Source organism: Salvelinus fontinalis, chromosome 39 (assembly GCF_029448725.1).
Source record: "Salvelinus fontinalis isolate EN_2023a chromosome 39, ASM2944872v1, whole genome shotgun sequence".
NCBI classification, from domain to species: domain Eukaryota; kingdom Metazoa; phylum Chordata; class Actinopteri; order Salmoniformes; family Salmonidae; genus Salvelinus; species Salvelinus fontinalis.
In genome coordinates this window covers 16,534,414-16,554,353 of record NC_074703.1, presented here as the reverse complement: position 1 = coordinate 16,554,353, position 19,940 = coordinate 16,534,414, and the positions used below count along the sequence as shown (strand labels likewise).

Genomic DNA, 19,940 nt, shown 5'->3' with positions numbered 1-19,940 from the left:
CGAAATGTCCAAAAGTTCCGTAACAGTCAGTAGAAACATGTCAAACGATGTATTGAATCAATCTTTAGAATGTTTTTAACATAAATCTTGAATAACGTTCCAACCCGAGAATTACATTGACGTCAGATGAGCGATGGAACAGAGCTCCCTCTCCTGTGAACACGCATGGTCAAAGAATGGTCAGGTCATGGCAGACCTGACTAATTACCCTCTCATCCGCCCCCCCTTCACAGTAGAGGCATCAAACAAGGTTCTACAGACTGTTGACATCTAGTGGAAGCCGTAGGAAGTGCAAACTCATCCATATCTCACTGTGATTTCAATAGGATCTTGGTTGAAAATCGACCAGTCTCAGAATTTCCACTTCCTGTTTGGATTTTTCTCAGGTTTTTGCCTGCCATATGAGTTCTGTTATACTCACAGACATAATTCAAACAGTTTTAGAAACTTCAGAGTGTTTTCTATCCAATACTAATAATAATATGCATATTTTATCAGGCAGTTACTCTGGGCACCTCTGTGCACCTTTCGTCCAAGCTACTCAACACTGCCCCTGCAGCCATAAGAAGTTAAGAGGGTGTGAAAGACGTTGAATGGGTGTAGACAGAAGAGCTCTCCAGTAGGTGTAACAAAACATTCCACAACCATTTTCTCAAAACTGGGGTTACAAGTTTATCAACTTTCAAAGCAGAATTACTTTTCCAGTTTCTCAACTGGTGTGTATGATATACCATTTTTCTAGCTCTAAGTCTACTTTTATCCAATGTAAGAAACACAATTTCACATTTTGCTACATAAGACCGAATTGAGCCGGTCGGTCACATATTTAATTTAGAGTTTGTGTATTACACGTGATTTCCAGTGTTCTGTTTGTAACACTTGGGTTGATGGTCACTAGACTAGAGGCGGTATGTTATGGATTAGACTCATAACTGCTGATATGGTTGACGGCAGACTGGAGGTACAAGGACAGAAGATACACTGATTATTAAAAAGAAAGGAGGACCAAGGCACTCTTCATATAATTAATTAAAATGCCTTTATTAGTATGGCATGTTCAATAGAAACAAAGTTGTTTAAAAACCGACGCGTTTCGGCTGCATGGCCTTCGTCAGGGAGTACAGGGAGTACTCCCTGACGAAGGCCATGCAGCCGAAACGCGTCGGTTTTTAAACAACTTTGTTTCTATTGAACATGCCATACTAATAAAGGCATTTTAATTAATTATATGAAGAGTGCCTTGGTCCTCCTTTCTTTTTGATGACCAATTTACACCTTTTACCAAAGAGCACCTTCTATCTACCAAAATATACTATAGTGTACCTTAGTAGCGCTTCCCTTCCTCCTCTTTATACACTGATTATTATTGTATTGTGTGAAACACTGTGATTCTGTAGCAGCTGACAAAGTCACTGCCTTTTGAATTCCTACAAGCCTCTTGGGCTGGTATTTACAGACGTTATATCATGATTAGGATACAAGGGTGTTTCCAGAGAAGACCAGTTAGACATGTTCTCTGCTTCTGTGCTGGAGGTCTCTCTCTGTTTAGTAAAACAAATAGATTTTTGATTGACTATCTGCGACTGCTCTTCTCATTTCCTCACTTGGAACCTTCTATTACATCGCCCCTCCCTCCTTTCAGGTGAGCCTGGATCTCAGTGAGAGAGGAAGGAAGTCCTGTCTGTATCCCCAGGCTGAGCGCTCACACGCAGAGGGACGATGAGGCTAGGCTGGGTTCGAGGGCTGGCTTCTTTGCTGGCCATGGCCGCTGGAATAATCTACATCACATCCATTAAGCGGGATGTTCATTCTCATGGGGAAAGACTGCAGAGGGCCCATCAGGATGACTCGGTCAGGGGTCAGGATATGCTCAATAGGCTGGAGAAGATGGAGGATCACATCGAGAAGCTGGGTGGGTATCAATCTCCTAAATCTAAAAGTGCTGTGAAAAAGTATTGGCCCCCTTTCAGATATTCTCTATTTTGCATATTTTTGATACTGAATATGATCAGATCTTCAACCAAAACCTAATATTAGATAAAGGTAACCTGAGTTTACAAATAATGCAAAAAAATAGACACTTGTTTTATTTACTTCATAAAGTTAAGTTATGCAACTTAAAGTTCTAAAATCAAGAAATCAATTTATAATATCTCTCTTCCATCTCCTGTAATTTGAAAAAACGAATTTGAATTGAATAACATAAATAAAATGCTCAACTATTACTCTTCACTCTTAGTCTCTATCCAACAATGACACCAAACTTCTCAACACACATACTACAGGCTGTCACTGTTAAACACTTTATTTAATTGAGAACCAATTTGAGTCTAGCATGAGCCTACATCTAGAGTTGATCCCCCAAAAAGTTATTTCACACTTCACAGGGATGATTGTGAAAGGGAATTTGTGACTTGTTCAGGAAGGCATATGTCACATGTCACTAGTTCATAGGAGAGGCATTTGAAAGTAAAGATGAATTTTTTATAAAAATTAGTTTTTTGGCAGAAATGCCTTCTGGAACATGAACTTCCATGTGCGTTAATAACAGACTTGTATTCCATCCGTAAGACATTTAAATTACGAGACTAGTTGGTTTAACCACGGAAAAAGACAGAAACTTTCCTGCTAGCCATTATTGGCTGAGATAATGACATTCCGGGAGGTGAATTTGGATTGGTCTGCCATGTAGCATGCCATGCCTAACAAACTGCTCAGTATGTGTTGATAGTCCTTTCTACCGCTGTTTTTGAAAGATGCAACGTTAGCCATAGAGAACTACAAAAGTTTTGCTGCTTTTCTCAACAACATTGATGCCCTGAATTTAGCAGGCGCCAACGACAGATCAGTTGGAAAAAGTGATGGGCTACTTTCTGCACACGTCACAGTCAATATGAAATGAAATGACTTGACACAATGCTGGCCAAATAAAATGTAGCTACAATCAAAATGGAGTTAAATGGTTCCAGTCTGCCGTGAAGCATTCATCCATGTATACGAGTAAAAGCCATGCTACATTTTCAGATGTTTCTAATTTTGTCAAAGTTGTTTTCATTGCAAGTTAAAGCATACAGTTAGCTAGCTAGCGAACGTTAGCTTGCTGGATCGCTAGCTAACATTACGTGTGTGATCTGTGTTGAAATATTATTTAAATCAGAAATCCTTTTGCATTGCTAGTTATAGCCTAATGTTAGCTAGCTAACATTGAACCTAGTTGTTAGCTTTAGCTACCTGCAGGTTCATACTACATGTACGACAATATTTGTATTGGTAGTAACATGAGTTGGGATTGTCCCGGTTCAATGTTTAGCTAGCTAGCTAGTTAGCTAAATGTTTTTTAAATTGCTTTAAAAATATATATATTTCACCTTTATTTAACCAGGTAGGCCAGTTGAGAACAAGATCTCATTTACAACTGCGTCCTGGCCAAGATAAAGCAAAGCAGTGCGACAAAAAAAACAACACAGAGTTACACATGGGATAAACAAGATAAACGTACAGTCAATTACACAATAGAAAAATCTATGTACAGTGTGTGTGTAACGCTTGTCGTTGGAATGAGAAGAGGAGGACCAATGCGCAGCAAGTATCCATTTTAATAAGAAAACTTGAACAATGAACAAAAACAATAAACTGACAAACGATCGCGACAGTTCCGTATGGTGAAACACAGAAAATAACCACCCACAAAACACAAAGGAAAACAGGCTACCTAAATATGGCTCCCAATCAGAGACAACGATAGACAGCTGCCTCTGATTGGGAACCACACCAGACCAAACACATAGAAACAGACAACCTAGACATACAACATAGAATGCCCACCCATATCACACCCTGACCAAGCAAAACATATAGACATACAAAGCAATATATGGTCAGGGCGTGACAGAGATTAAGGGGGTAAGGCAATAAATAGGCCATAGTGGTGAAATAATTACAATTTAGCATTAACACTGTAGTGATAGATGTGTAGATGATGATGTGCAAGTAGAGATACTGGGGTGCAAAAGAGCAAGGAAAATAAATAACAATATGGGGATGAGGAAGTTGTGTGGGCTATTTACAGATGGGCTGTGTACAGGTGCAGTGATCGGTAAGCTGCTCTGACAACTGATGCTTGACAAGAATGTTGTGGAGTGGTTGAAAAACTAGTTTTAAAGTCGGAAGTTTACATACATTTAGTCATTAAAACTCGTTTTTCAACCACTCCACAAATTTCTTGTTAACAAGCTATAGTTTGGCAAGTCGGTTAGGACATCTACTTTGTGCATGACAAAAGTCATTTTTCCAACAATTGTTTACAGACAGATTATTTCACTTATAATTCACAATTCCAGTGGGTCAGAAGTTTACATACACTAAGTTGACTGTGCCTTTAAACAGCTTGGAAAATTCCAGAAAATTATGTCATGGCTTTAGAAGCTTCTGATAGGCTATTTGACATCATTTGAGTCAATTGGAGGTGTACCTATGGATGTATTTCAAGGCCTACCTTCAAACTTTGCTTGACATCATGGGAAAATCACCATAAATTAGCCAAGGTAAAAAAATTGTAAATCTCCACAAGTCTGGTTCATCCTTGGAAGCAAAATCCAAACATCTGAAGGTACCACGTTCATCTCTACAAACAATAGTATGCAAGTATAAACACCATGGGACCACACAGCCATAATACCGCTCAGGAAGGAAACGCGTTCTATCTCCTAAAGATGAATGTACTTTGGTGCGAAAAGTGCAAATCAATCACAGAACAACAGCAAAGGACCTTGTGAAGATGCTGGAGGAAACAGGTACAAAGGTATCTATATCCACAGTAAAACGAGTCCAATATCGACATAACCTCAAAGGGTGATCAGCAAGGAAGAAGCCACTGCTCCAAATCCGCCATAAAAAGCCAGACTACGGATTGCAACCACACATGGGGACAAAGACCGTACTTTTTGGAGAAATGTCCTCTGGTCTGATGAAACAAAAATAGAACTGTTTGGCCATAAGGACCATTGTTATGTTTGGAGGAAAAAGGGGGAGGCTTGCAAGCCGAATTACACCATCCCAACCGTGAAGCATGGGGGGGCAGCATCATGTTGTGGGGGTGCTTTGCTGCTGGAAGGACTGGTGCACTTCACAAAATAGATGGCATCATGAGGATTGAAAATTATGTGGATATAATGAAGCAACATCTCAAGACATCAGTCAGGAAGTTAAAGCTTGGTCGCAAATGGGTCTTCCAAATGGACAATGACCCAAAGCATACTTCCAAAGTTGTGGCAAAATGGCTGCAGGACAACAAAGTCAAGGTATTGGAGTGGCCATTCCAGAAGATTTGTGGGCAGAACTGAAAAAGTGTGTGCGAGTAAGGAGGCCTACAAACCTGACTCAGTTGCACCAGCTCTGCCAGGAGGAATGAGCCAAAATGCAACCAACTTATTGGGGAAGCTTGTGGAAGGCTACCCGAAACATTTGACCCAAGTTAAACAATTTAAAGGCAATGCTACCAAATACTAATTGAGTGTATGTAAAGTTCTGACCCACTGGGAATGTGATGAAAGAAATAAAAGCTGAAAAAAATAATTCTCTCTACTATTATTCTGACATTTCACATTCTTAAAATAAAGTGGTGATCCTAACTAACCTAAGACATGGAATTTTTACTATGATTAAATGTCAGGAATTGTGAAAAACTAAGTTTAAATGTATTTGGCTACGATGTATGTAAACTTCCGACTTCAACTGTATACAGAATGGTGTCGTCTGCGTAGAGGTGGATCAGAGAATCACCAGCAGCAAGAGCGACATCATTGATATATACAGAGAAAAGAGTCGGCCCGAGAATTGAACCCTGTGGCACCCCCATAGAGACTGCCAGAGGTCCAGACAACAGGCCCTCCAATTTGACACACAGAAGTCTATCTGAGAAGTAGTTGGTGAACCAGGGGAGGCAGTCACTTGAGAAACCCAGGCTATTGAGTCTGCCGATTAGAATGCGGTGATTGACAGAATCGAAAGCCTTGGACAGGTCGATGAAGACGGCTGCACAGTACTGTCTTTTATCGATGGTGGTTATGATATCGTTTAGAACCTTGAGCGTGACTGAGGTGCACCCATAACCAGCTCGGAAACTAGATTGCATAGTGGAGAAGGTATGGTGGTATTCGAAATGGTCGGTGATCTGTTTGTTAACTTGACTTTCGAAGACTTTAGAAAGGCATGGCAGGATGGATATAGGTGTGTAACAGTTTGGTTCTAGAGTGTCTCCCCCTTTGAAGAGGGGGATGACGGCGGCAGCTTTACAATCTTTAGGGATCTCAGACGATACGAAAGAGAGGTTGAACAGGCTAGTAATAGGGGTTGCAACAATTTCGGCTGATAATTTTTGAAAAGAGGGTCCAGATTGTCTAACCCAGCTGATATGTAGGGATCCAGATTTTGCAGCTCTTTCAGAACATCAGCTATCTGGATTAGGGTGAAGGAGACACGGAGGGGGGCAAGTTGTTGGGCAAGTTGCTGCGGGGGGTGCAGAGCTGTTGGCTGGGGAAGGGGTAGCCAGGTGGAAAGCATGGCCAGCTGTAGAAAAATGCTTATTGAAATTCTCGATTATCGTAGATTTATCGGTGGTGACAGTGTTTCCTAGCCTCAGTGCAGTGGGCAGCTGGGAGGAAGTGCTCTTATTCTCCATGGACTTTACAGTGTCCCAAACCTTTTTGGAATTAGTGCTACAGGATGCAAATATCTGTTTGAAAAAGCTAGCCTTTGCTTTCCTAACTGACTGTATATTGGTTCCTGACTTCCCTGAAAAGCTGCATATTGCGGGGGTTATTCGATGCTAATGCAGTACACCACGGGATGTTTTTTATGCTGGTCAAGGGCAGTAAAGTCTGGAGTGAACCAAAGGCTATGTCTGCTCTTAGTTCTACATTTTTTGAATGGGGCATGCTTATTTCAGATGGTAAGAAAAACACTTGGTGACAGGGGGGAAGTATTGAGTAGCTTGGATGAATAAGGTGCCCAGAGTAAACTGCCTGTTACTCTGTCCCAGATGCTAATATATGCATATTATTAGTAGTATTGGATAGAAAACTCTGAAGCTTCTAAAACTGTTTGAAAGATGTCTGTGAGTATAACAGAACTCATATGGAAGGCGAAAACCTGTGGAAAATCCAACCAGGAAGTGGGAAATCTGAGGCTTGTAGTTTTTTAACTCAGCCCCTATTGTAGATACAGTGGGATATTGGTTATGTCAACAGTCTTTAGAACGTTGTTTGAGGCTTCTACTGTGAAGTGTGACCGAATGAGAGAGGAATTAGCCAGGTGTCTGGCAGAGGGCCACTTGCCTGAGGCGCGGTCACAAGAGAGTTAGCTCTCGTTCCATTGCTTTTCTACAGACATAGGAATTCTCCGGTTGGAACATTATTGAAGAATTCTGATAAAAACATTCTAAAGATTGATTCTATACTTAGTTTGACAAGTTTCTACGGGCTGTGAAGGAACTTTTTGAACTTTCGTCTGACTTTTGGTTGGACCAGAACGCGCTTTTGGATTTGTTTACCAAACGCCCTAACAAAAGAAGCTATTTGGACATAAATGATGGACATTATCGAACAAAATAAACATTTATTGTGGAACTGCAATTCCTGGGAGTGCATTCTGATGAAGATCATCAAAGGTAAGTGAATATTTATAATGCTATTTCTGACTAATGTTGACTACCCAATATGGCGGATATCTTTTTGGCTGCTTTGTTGTATGAACGCTGAACTCAGATTATTGCATGGTTTGCTTTTTCTGTAAAGTTTCTTTGAAATCTGACACAGCGGTTGCATTAAGGAGAAGTACATCTCTAATTCCATGTATAACACTTGTATTTTCATCAACATTTATAATGAGTATTTCTGTAAATAGATGTGGCTCTCTGCACAATCATTGCATGTTTTAGAACTACTGAACGTAAAGCGCCAATGTAAAATTCGATTTTTTGATATAAATATGCACTTTATCGAACAAAACATACATGTATTGTGTAACATGAAGTCCTATGAGTGTCATCTGATGAAGACCATCAAAGGCTAGTGATTCATTTTATCTCCATCTGTGCTTTTTGTGACTCCTCTCTTTGGCTGGAAAAATGGCTGTGTTTTTCTGTGAGTTGGTGGTGACCTAACATAATCGTTTGTGGTGCTTTTGCTGTAAAGCATTTTTGAAATCAGACACTGTGGCTGGATTAAAGATAATTGTATCTTTAAAATGGTGTAAAATACTTGTAAGCTTGAGGAATTATAATTATAAGATTTTTGTTGTTTTGAATTTGGCGCCCTGCACTTTCACTGGCTGTTGGCGAGGTGGGACACTACCGTCCCACATATCCCAGAGAGGTTTTTAAAGAACAACCAGGTGTCCTCTACTGACGGGATGAGGTCAATATCCTTCCAGGATACCCGGGCCAGGTCGATTAGAATGGCCTGCTAGCTGAAGTGTTTTAGGGAGCGTTTGACAGTGATGAGGGGTGGTCGTTTGACCGGGGACCCATAAAGGACGCAGGCAATGACGTAGTGATCGCTGAGATCCTGGTTGAAGACAGCAGAGGTGTATTTAGAGGGCAAGTTGGTCAGGATGATATCTATGAGGGTGCCCATGTTTACGGATTTAGGGTTGTACCTTGTAGGTTCCTTGAAATCTGTGTGAGATTGAGGGCATCTAGCTTAGATTATAGGACGGCCGGGGTGTTAAGCATATCCCAGTTTAGGTCACCTAACAGTACGAACTCTGAAGATAGATGGGGGGGCAATCAATTCACATATGGTGTACAGGGCAGAGGTGGGGGCTGAGGAGGGTCTATAACAAGCGGCAACAGTGAGAGACTTATTTCTGGAAAGGTGGATTTTTAAAAGTAGAAGCTCAAACTGTTTGGGGACAGACCTGGATAGTATGACAGAACTCTGCAGGCTATCTCTGGAGTAGATTGCAACTCCGCCCCTTTGGCAGTTCTATCTTGATGGAAAATGTTGTAGCTGGGGATGAAAATGTCAGAATTTTTGGTGGCCTTCCTAAGCCAAGATTCAGACATTGCTAGGACATCAGGGTTGGCTGAAGGTGCTAAAGCAGTGAATAAAACAAACTTAGGGAGGAGGCTTCTGATGTTAACATGCATGAAACCAAGGCTTTTACGGTTACAGAAGTCAACAAATGAGAGTGCCTGGGGAATAGGTGTAGTGCTGGGGGCTACAGAGCTTGGGTTACCATCTACATCACCAGAGGAACAGAGGAGGAGTAGGATAAGGGTACATCTAAATGCTATAAGAACTGGTCATCTAGTGTGTTGGGAACAGAGAATAAAAGGAGCAGATTTCTGGGCGTGGTAGAATAGATTCAGGGCATAATGTACAGACAAGGGTATGGTAGGGTGTGAGAACAGTGGAGGAAACCTAGGCATTGAGTGACAATGAGAGAGGTTGCATCTCTGGAGGCACCAGTTAAGCCCGGTGAGGTCTTCGCATGTGTGGTGTGTGGGACAAAAGAGCTATCTAAGGCATGTTGAGTGGGACTGGGGGCTCTACAGTGAAATAAAACAATAAGAACTAACCGAAAAAGCAGTAGACAAGGCATATTGACATTAGAGAGAGGCATAAAGCAATCACAGGTGTTGATCGGGAGAGCTAAGACAACAACGGGTAAATGGCGATGAATGGGCAGAGAGGGTCAGTTAGGTACACACAGGACCCGAGTTTGAGGCTGGGGTCGACAGATTAACAACATGTTAGTGAACAGTCCAGCAGGGATCAGCTGTGTAGCCGAGTGATCATACGGTCCAATGAGCAGCAATAGGTAAGTCAGGGAGCCATTCGGTAGTCGCTACTATGCTAGGCGAGCGGGAGACACGGCATTCAGAAAGCTAGCGGGCCGGGGCTAGCAGATGGGTCTTCGGCGACATTGCAACGGAAAATCCTGTTGAAGCCACATCGGACGATTACGTCGGCAGACCAATCGTGATAGATCGGCAGGGATCGGTGTCGACAATAAAGGGTCCAGGCCAATTGGCAAAAGAGGTATTGTAGCCCAAGAGTTAGCTGGTATACATTCGTCGGCTAGCCGGGAGATGGGCCTAACTCGAGGCAAGCTCAAGGCTATCTGGTTCTTGCTTCAGGACAGAGGCTTTAGCCAGCAATAGCCACTTGGTTGCAGCTAGCTAGCTGCGATGATCCAGTGTAATGGTCCAGAGCTTGCTGCAGGAATCCAGTGACGTGGTAGAGAAAAGCAGTCTGATATGCTTCGATATGCTCTGGGTTGATATCGCGCTGTGGGGACTGGCAGGTATTGACCGAGCTAAAGCTGGCTGGTGTCCGAGCTAAAGGTGAAGACCGCTAGCAGTGGCTAACAATGACTACTAGCTAGTGGCTAGTTAGGTGGCTAGCTGCTGATGGAGGTTCCAGTTAAAAAGTATTAAAAAATCAGATCCGTACCACATTGGGTGAGGCGGGTTGCAGGAAAGTATATTTAGTTCTTTGATGGAAAGTGAGATTAAAATATATACGGGAAAAAACGAGAAAGACTATATACACGGGACAAGACAAACACACGTTCGACTGCTACGCCATCTTGGATTTAACAAGATGTCTAAACATGTCTAAACATTTTACATGTCTAAACAAAAGACTCCACTTCGCCATATGAATGCATGACCCATCAAGATATCCAGGTGATTACGGCCATCTATTGTCTTTCATGAACATGTGTACTGTACATGTCTAGACAATAGTGACCCATCCACTTAGCTAGATGTTGCTGGGTGGTGGCTATAGCATTTCCTTCACATGACCCATCAATTTAGGGTGTAAGCGTAATCTAAAAATTACCAAAATGTATAACATATTTTTATCTGGACACTTTTTTTTGTTGGTGTTTACCAGAGACGGTAATGTAAAGAACAACATGACCTGTATCAAAGTTAGATTAGGATATAGGCCAAGGACTAGATGAAGTGTATTTTTACAGAGTTCTTCAGTATTGTAGGCTACTACTTTTAGTATTGAAATCTTTGGTTGTTGACTAAACTACTTACTCTGTTTAGCATGTCTTCACATTAGAATCCTTAAAGAGACGGGTGCGGCTAAGGCTTAAGAGGGTGTGAACATTGCTGAACAGGTGTTGGAAAAGAAGAATTGTCTAGTAGATGGACAAGGGCCATTTTCTTCAAAGTTGATCAACTTTCAATGCAGAATTACTTTCTCATTGTTCCTCAACTGCAGTGTATGATATACCATTTTATAGCTCTGAGTCTCTACTTTTATATAATGTAAAAAACACAATAAAACATTTTACAACATAAAACTGAATTGAGGCGGTCGGTCACATTTGTTCTCAATTAAATAAAGGGTTTAAATAAACAAATAAAGGATTAGATCAAATCTATAAAATATGGCCAATAATCATTTTAGAATGTTCTTTAATCCTGCATACTGTTGTTTGCTATTCAACATGTGTTACATTTTGATCTACCAACTTCTGTGTGCCAAAATTTGCCACATTGTTTACTTTTACAAATTTACAACAGTTACTTCAAGGTAATCCTCCAAGGTAATCCTTGTTCTGTTACCCAGTAAACAGCACCCTACCTACAAAAAAAGCTCTAAAACGATGCCGAATTATAATTCTTCTCCTGACACTGGTCATAGACCCAAACAAGATTACTTTGAATATCGCCAAAGGGAGCGTGATAAGATCTTTATTTCGGAGTCCCTTTTTGACATGCCGGGAGGTCAGAATGACCTCTCGAAAGAACTGTTACATTTATCTAAGCGCCAGACGAGAACGCATCTACATATAGTCACTCTTAGTGATTATGTGCGTCAAGGCATTATTCCACGGGGACTCAGGTGGCAAAAAGAACCATCACTGGGACAGCGCACAGATGATTTCTGTGAGCGCTGGTGTGCAATCCTGAACAAATGCTCTATTGATTTAATTTACATTTTACATTTTAGTCATTTAGCAGACGCTCTTATCAAGAGCGACTTACATTAGAGTGCATACATTTTATTACATACTGAGACAAGGATATCCCTACCGGCCAAACCCTCCCTAACCCGGATGACGCTATGGCAATTGTGCGTTGACCCACGGACCTCCCGGTTGCGGCCGGCTGCGACAGAGCCTGGGCGCGAACCCAGCCCAGCCTGGGCGCGAACCCAGAGACTCTGGTGGCGCAGCTAGCACTGCGATGCAGTGCCCTAGACCACTGCGCTACCAGGGAGGCCAATGATGTTAATGACATTAATTGTTGACCAGTTGAAAAAGGATTTTAGTGAAATGGATAACACAATTAAAGACAAACGAACAGCTCTACAAATAGCTGTTAATGATGATGGCATATTCAATGAAGTGATGTAAACTAACCAAGCGCTCCAGGACAAGTTGTCTACAGAAATAAAGGACCTTAAAATCAAGAAATGCAACCAAGACAAAAAAGACAAGGCCGAGGATAAAGTGTACTTCTGGAGAAACCCTGACAAGAGATGTCCTGCTCCTCCTCTCCATGGCAGACGCAGGAGGGATGCCGCTTACTTCGATCCGCCCCCGTCTGATCAACACTCTACAACCAGCGCCTCATTGGCTTCCAGTGGTAGTTTTTTATTCAACGAGACTGGACGGACGGAAGGGCGGAGGTGGCTGCAGGCACGCACATCAACGAGATGCTGCACCCGACGTGGTAAGAAGAAACGACTACCAGATGCAGAGGGGACCGCTCACACGGTCCCAGAACCCACGGGACTGAGTGTCTTTAATTTATCAAGCAAGATATTGACCCCTGCCCATGTCTCTTTCCTTAATAAAGGGTTATCTTTTGTGCCTACGACCCAGTGCAACGACTTTGATGTGAAGGTAGACATGTTTAAGTTTTTTAAAAGCATCCGTTTAAGGGAATACTTTAGCTCCCCTAATCCTGACATTTCTATTGAACCAGTATGTTGCTCACCTGCACATACCCCGACTCCTTTTAGAAGCAAGAGCTATTTTATACCACCAACCAATCGCAATCCCTCTATCGAGACATATTGCAGACTTGTTGAAAAAGATGTTGCTCATCTCCTTAAGGTCAAACAGGAGTCCAAATCTTTCCACAGTTTACCTAAGGATGAAAAACAAGCTTTGCTTGATTTACAATCCGATACCTCAGTCCTTATTAGTCCTGCTGACAAGGGTGGGTCGGTTGTACTTATGGATAGGACAGCTTATGTAAATGAGTGTCATAGACAGCTGCTTGACAACACCTTTTACAAGAAACTCAGAAGTGACCCCACTTCTCAATTTCAGAATACTATCTTTACTGTCCTAGATGGGTATTTAGGTTGTGGTCAGATAACCAAAAAAAGAACATGACTTTTTGGCTATTCAACACCCTAAAATTGCCACTTTCTATACTTTGCCGAAATTACACAAGAATGTTACAAAACCTCCAGGGCGCCCTATTGTAGCGGGCATTTTATTTTATTTTTTTTACCGTTATTTTACCAAGTAAGTTGACTGAGAACACGTTCTCATTTGCAGCAACGACCTGGGGAATAGTTACAGGGGAGAGGAGGGGGATGAATGAGCCAATTGTAAACTGGGGATTATTAGGTGACCATGATGGTTTGAGGGCCAGATTGGGAATTTAGCCAGGACACCGGGGTTAACACCCCTACTCTTACGATAAGTGCCATGGGATCTTTAATGACCTCAGAGAGTCAGGACACCCGTTTAACGTCCCATCCGAAAGACGGCACCCTACACAGGGCAGTGTCCCCAATCACTGCCCTGGGGCATTGGGATATTTTTTAGACCAGAGGAAAGAGTGCCTCCTACTGGCCCTCCAACACCACTTCCAGCAGCATCTGGTCTCCCATCCAGGGACTGACCAGGACCAACCCTGCTTAGCTTCAGAAGCAAGCCAGCAGTGGTAGGCAGGGTGGTATGCTGCCAGCATTGATGCAGTAACGGCCCATCTATCTACTTTTGTTGGCTTTTATTAGACCACTCGCAGAACAGCTCCCCTCCTTTGTAAAGGACACCAACAGTATGATCTCTATCATAGAATCTCTTGATCCTCTCCCTGAGAATACCTTGTTAGTTACTTTTGATGTTGAGTCGTTATACACAAATATTCCACACGAGGGCGGTATTGAAGCTATGGAACATTTTCTTCTGCAACGTGACCAATAAACTACCTTCAAGTGAATGCATTATAACATTGGCTGAAATAGTACTCACACACAACTATTTCATGTTTCTAAATTATTTCTTTATTCAGACGAAGGGTACTGCTATGGGATCATCCCCCATGGCTCCTAACTATGCTAATTTGTATGTGGGCTACATGGAGAAACAGTCTATTTTCAATCCTCCAACAAACAAAAAATCTTGCCTAACATCATTATTTGGAAACGGTATATTGATGATATTTTTGTTCTATGGAGGGGTGATGCAAAACAGCTCCAGGCATTCCATGCTTTTCTTAACTCCTGTTGTGAACATTTGAGATTTACTATGCAATCTGATACACGTCAAATCAGTTTTCTTGATCTTGTGTGAAAATAATGTTCTATACACTGATCTTTACAGGAAACCTACTGATCGTAACAGTTTGTTGAGGGCTGACAGTTGTCACCCACTTCCCTTGAAAAATAGTTTGCCCTACAACCAATTCTGTCGAATCAAAAGAATTTGCAAAAAACAATCAGATTTCGACAGAAATATGGCTGAGACGCAAAGAAAGTTCAAGGAGAGGGGGTACAAAAATGATCAGATTAATATTGCCATTGAGAAAATTCTAAACAAAACGAGACATGACCTTTTTCAAGGGCAGTCTCGCAAAAAGACGCATTCTTGCATTCTAACTACCCGCAATTCAAAGCGCTCTGAACAAATTAAGGGAATCTTTCACAAACATTGGCACATTCTAAAATCCGATGATAGTCTCGGTAATGTGTTTTCGGATTTTTCCTTGGTCGTATTTTCGCGGGGCAGCAATCTCAGACACCAATTGGTACACTCTGATTTACCACCCCAAGATATTCCTGAACAACGTCTACTTGCGCCCCTACTGGATGGAATTACAAGTGTAATGGCTGTGCTCAATGCAATGGCACTTATAAATGCAGATCCTTCAAACACCTTCGATCCCAATCAAAGGTGTTATTACGTGCACCACTAAGGCAGTTATTTATCTTATAACTTGTCCTTGTGGTAAAAATTATGTGGGTAAAACAAAGCGCGAATTAAAAGTATGTATCTCAGAGCATCGGAGCACCATTAGGTGCAAAAACTTGACTTACCCAGTTGTGGCTCACTTTTTGGAGGCAGGCCACTCGATTTCGTCTCTGCGTTATATTGGCATCGAACATGTCACCCTCCCTAGGAGAGGGGGTGACCTTGATCATTTATTGTTAAAACAAGAGGCTGCCTGGATCTTTAACTTAAAGACCCTTGCTCCCTTCGGTCTCAACGTAGACTTTGATCTGAAGCCATTCTTGTGATTATTGTGACTTTGCCATTGTAATTGTTTGTAGGTTTGTGTAGTCTAAAATGAATCTATGATCGTATGCTATCCATTTGTTTTTTGTATGTTGCTCCTTGTATGCCATTTTAATATTTGAGAATTAACCAATGATATTAGGCCACTCTTGGCCATGATTACAGACACCTGTGTGTGTTTTGACACTATATAAACGAGTCATCCCGCAGTGGTTGTGATTATACCCTGATGAAGACAGCTTGGCTGTCGAAAAGTTAGTAATTAAATTTTTGCATCTGAGCTCCTACAGTGTGCGGCTCTCCTTTGTTTTTAAATCCTCCAAGGCAGGACAAACCTTATTAATCAACTTTAAAAAAATCAAATGCAAACAGTAGTTATGTAAATGAGGTCATAATCTGTGTGTATCAAAAGGAGTGACTTTCATTGATTCTGGCAGCCTTAAACAATCTGAAATACACAGAAACAACCAATTAAAGATAGTTTAATGAAATGCTGTCAATTGTGTCCACAGTAAAGTCAGTCAACAACGGGATCATTCTGAAAGAGGGGCAGGCTGTGAAGGCTACCGAGGTCAAGAAGGAGAGGAAGGTGGTGAAGAAGTTGTACCCCAACTCAGCTCTGTTTACAAGCTGGGGTGATGAGCTCTCAGAGGAGGAGCAGAAAGAGGCAGAGGAGCTGTTTCAGATGTATGGATACAACGCCTTCCTGAGTGACAGACTACCCCTGAACAGGGAACTCCCTGATACTCGCGATCCTAAGTAAATCGTTTTCCTCATCTCTCTGCCACCTCTACAGAAAAAATGATGGATAACTCAATACTTCTGAATTCTAACCAGTCTATTCCATTGCGCTCATCCGAGGTCAATTCCATCTCCAGCACTTTTAATGCAATTTGACAAATTACATTGAAATGGACGAACTTTAAGAGTGAAACAGCAGCTTTGGTGAAGTGACTGAATGATATGAGGTAGACCAAATGTTTTTGTTGTGTATGTCAGGTGTGCTAATCACCAGTACCCCCATGACCTGCCCACCATCAGCGTGGTGTTGATCTACTTGGACGAGGCCCTGTCAATCATCAAGAGAGCTGTCCGCAGCATCATAGACAAGACCCCCCAACGCCTGCTCAAAGACATCATACTGGTGGATGACCACAGCTCCAATGGTTCGCCTAATTTGTCTATGCTCTCCGCTTAGAAACATTTGAAAGTATATTTGAACTCAAGTGTGGCTTTCAACTTTTGTTGTGTACCAATGATTTTCAAGTGTCTGCTTTCCCAGAGGACCTAAAGGAGAAGTTGGATGCCTACATCAGCTTCATCGATGATGAGCGTCCGGGCCTGTTGAAGAGAGTGAGACACCTGGAGCAGCTCGGTCTCACACAGGCCCGCCTCTCAGGGTGGAGGGAAGCTGAAGGAGACGTGGTGGCCATCTTGGATGCCCACATAGAAGTCCACGTGGAATGGTAGTCTGAATGGTTTATATTATAAAGACACTCAGTGATATTTTTTTGAGAGTCCTTTAACACAATGTTTTCACTCTGTGTTTCTGTGAACAGGGCGGAGCCTCTGTTAGCTCGGATAAAGGAGGACCGCACGTTGGTGTTGACACCGGTGTTTGACAAAATCCATTTCGATGACTTGACAGTCACACGTTATTGGCCGAGTGCACACGCCTTTGACTGGGCCCTGTGGTGTATGTACGAGTCCTTCAGACCTGAGTGGTATGCCTTAAAAAACGAGACACAGCCAGGAAAGTGAGTTGTTTGTGATTTCATCATCGGAGGATAGTCCTGTTTCACAAGTCTGTTTGAATAGGCTATATGTAAAGCACAGCTTTGGGAGGAAAATCTTACCTAATATTTACACCTGTATTGTTATTTTGCGTTATCTATTCTTTAAAATGAATGTCACATCTCCCATTTTAGAAATGACCATTATGTGTTGTGTATGTTTGCCAGGAGCCCCTCCGTTATGGGCATACTAGTGGTTGATCGCCTGTTCTTTGGGGAAATTGGTGCTCTGGATGGTGGTATGAAGATCTATGGAGGTGAAAATGTTGAACTTGGCATCCGGGTAAGCCCCTCTGCTAGTTTATGAATGAATGTTAGAAATCAAAGCAGACTTGTGTTTGCAGAATTGCTTTCTGTTATTGAGTCGTTCAGTTTGAACAAACCAATCTACGTCCAGCATCCAGACACTTCAGTCCATATCTATAAACTCGTACTTGTCTCTTGGTGTTTGGTGTGTCTAGGTGTGGCTATGTGGTGGAAGTGTCGAGGTCATACCTTGTTCTAAAATAGCCCACATCGAGAGGGCCCATAAACCCTATCTCCCAGACCTGAGCATTACAATGAAGAGGAATGCTCTGAGAGTGGCTGAGGTCTGGATGGATGAATACAAACACAATGTCAACATCGCCTGGAACCTCCCACTGAAGGTACTGTACACAACAAACCATTCAAAAAGTAGGTTTTGTTCAGCTGCTCCTATGGAATAACAATCATCGCTGTTATGCATGCTTTGTGTTTGAAAATAAGTGGACTAGACAGTCAATATTATAAAATGGTCTATTACTCAATGCCATAATAAAGATCATAGGATCTATGTAAAATGATAGCGGTAAGCCATTATCAACTGGATAATAGGTGGATTGCTCACATAGCCTGTTTCTGATTCAGGAATCTTCCTCTTTCTCACCACAGGATCATGGCATAGACATTGGGGATGTTTCAGAGAGGAAGAAGTTGAGAAAGAGTCTGAACTGCAAACCCTTCCAGTGGTATCTGGACAATGTGTATCCAATGTTAGACCCCCTGGGTGACTTGCTTGGTTATGGAGCTGTGAGTGATGCTAAAATGTTTCTGTTCTGGAATTTCCTTATCATCTATTTGGTACATAGAATTATTTCTTCAATAGGATGCAGGGTCATACATCCAACTCATTATCAGGATAGGAATTTGCACTTTTATAACTGTTTAATCTTGGTCCATAAAATCAACAGCTGGTCAATGACCTGAAGATGGATCTCTGTATAGATCAAGGCCCAGTTCCGGGGAACACACCTATTTTATATGAATGCCATTATTTTGGTTCACAGGTTTGTAGAATTATTGCTTAGTATTTTAGAATGTAGCCAATTGTATAACATGGTCCATCCCGTAGCAGAGCCGGGATTCAACCCATACCACAATGCAAAGTACTGTCAATACCACAGATACAGAAAAGTCTAAATATCTATCCTCTCTGTCCAGAACTGTTATTATCGAGCCAGCGGGGAGATCTACATTGGAGGCATCAAGTCTCACAAGTACAACAGTAATCGCTGTCTGATGGACATTGGCACTCGAACCCCAGGACTGTATGAGTGCAAGGAGGCCAAGCAGAAGGGATTCCACATGCTCTGGGAATTTCAACAGGTAAGCACTCCAACATGAAATAGGGAAATTGATGCTTATAAACTGTTGGAAACATAGGATATGTCTTTGACTTTAGTGTGATGTTGTACAGTGCAATGTTTGCTGTGTTTTACAGGGAAAAGCCATCCAGAACAGACAGACAAAGAGATGTCTGGAGATTGCCCCAGGGGAGGACACTTCCTACCAGCTCATCATTCAGGAGTGCAGTGGGCAGCACTGGAAAATACGGAATGTGATAAAAGACTTCTGATACACTGAGATAGTTAGGCCTACTGTACCAGAGACAATACAGCAGGACTATAGGAGTAATGCTGTGATCATAAGCACGTGGGAAGGTGGTATTTACCACATACGATTTGTAAAATCCACTTGAACAGCCCTCCAACTGGTAATTACCCGTGGGAAACTAGTCTATCATCCCTGAGCTCCGACATCTCCCAGATGCTGACCTCTGACGTCACCTACTAAGGAAATGACCTTTTTAACGATATTATCAACAGTTAAATGCAACAACAAAACATTATTTACAAAGTTTTTGAACACTATCCTTTTTGTACAAGCTTTGAAAAGCCCATCAGTGGTCAGCAGTGAGATGACTGTGTGATCTTAGTGAGCTGTTGGTTGGACATAGCTTCATGGGGACAGATGTACAGTTTCTTCACAGAATGTGGAATGCTATTGAGCTGTGTTCTCCTTGGTCCTGAATGTAATTGCAAACAAATAATAAATATCATTCCTGTATTTACGCTCATTTGTGGTTTGTTATTGATTCACTGTAGATTTTCACCAAAGAGGGTCATAGAATATTTTTCTGCATTGACATCATATAGAGCTGAGTTGACATCAGTGTAGTGTAACGGCTTTCCTCCTCCTCTTCATCCGAAGAGGAGGAGCAGGGATTGAACCAAAATGCAGCTTCTTGATATGACTTGATTTATTTAAATTAAAAACGAAAAAACACGAAAACACTTTAACAAACTACAAAACAACAAACGACGTAGACGCACCTGAACA

General features: G+C 41.9%; 1 protein-coding gene across 1 annotated transcript; it reads left to right on the top strand.

The window, feature by feature from the left end:
• The first annotated feature begins 1,569 nt into the window (after positions 1–1,569).
• LOC129838714 (probable polypeptide N-acetylgalactosaminyltransferase 8) lies at positions 1,570–19,649 on the top strand. The gene is made up of 11 exons (XM_055905861.1): positions 1,570–1,912; positions 16,020–16,266; positions 16,507–16,673; positions 16,790–16,973; positions 17,067–17,264; positions 17,469–17,583; positions 17,762–17,947; positions 18,213–18,350; positions 18,512–18,607; positions 18,762–18,926; positions 19,042–19,649. Exons 1-11 carry the CDS (start codon positions 1,720–1,722, stop codon positions 19,174–19,176), a joined length of 1,824 nt encoding a protein of 607 aa, XP_055761836.1. The 5' UTR covers positions 1,570–1,719; the 3' UTR covers positions 19,177–19,649.
• The last annotated feature ends 291 nt before the right edge of the window (positions 19,650–19,940 follow it).

Coding starts and splice junctions, on each gene's coding strand:
- LOC129838714 (XM_055905861.1), top strand. CDS start 1,720: ATGAGGCTAGGCTGGGTTCGAGGGCTGGCTTCTTTGCTGGCCATGGCC. Junction 16,974..17,066: donor ATAGAAGTCCACGTGGAATG/GTAGTCTGAATG, acceptor TTCTGTGAACAG/GGCGGAGCCTCTGTTAGCTC. Junction 17,584..17,761: donor ATGTTGAACTTGGCATCCGG/GTAAGCCCCTCT, acceptor TGGTGTGTCTAG/GTGTGGCTATGTGGTGGAAG.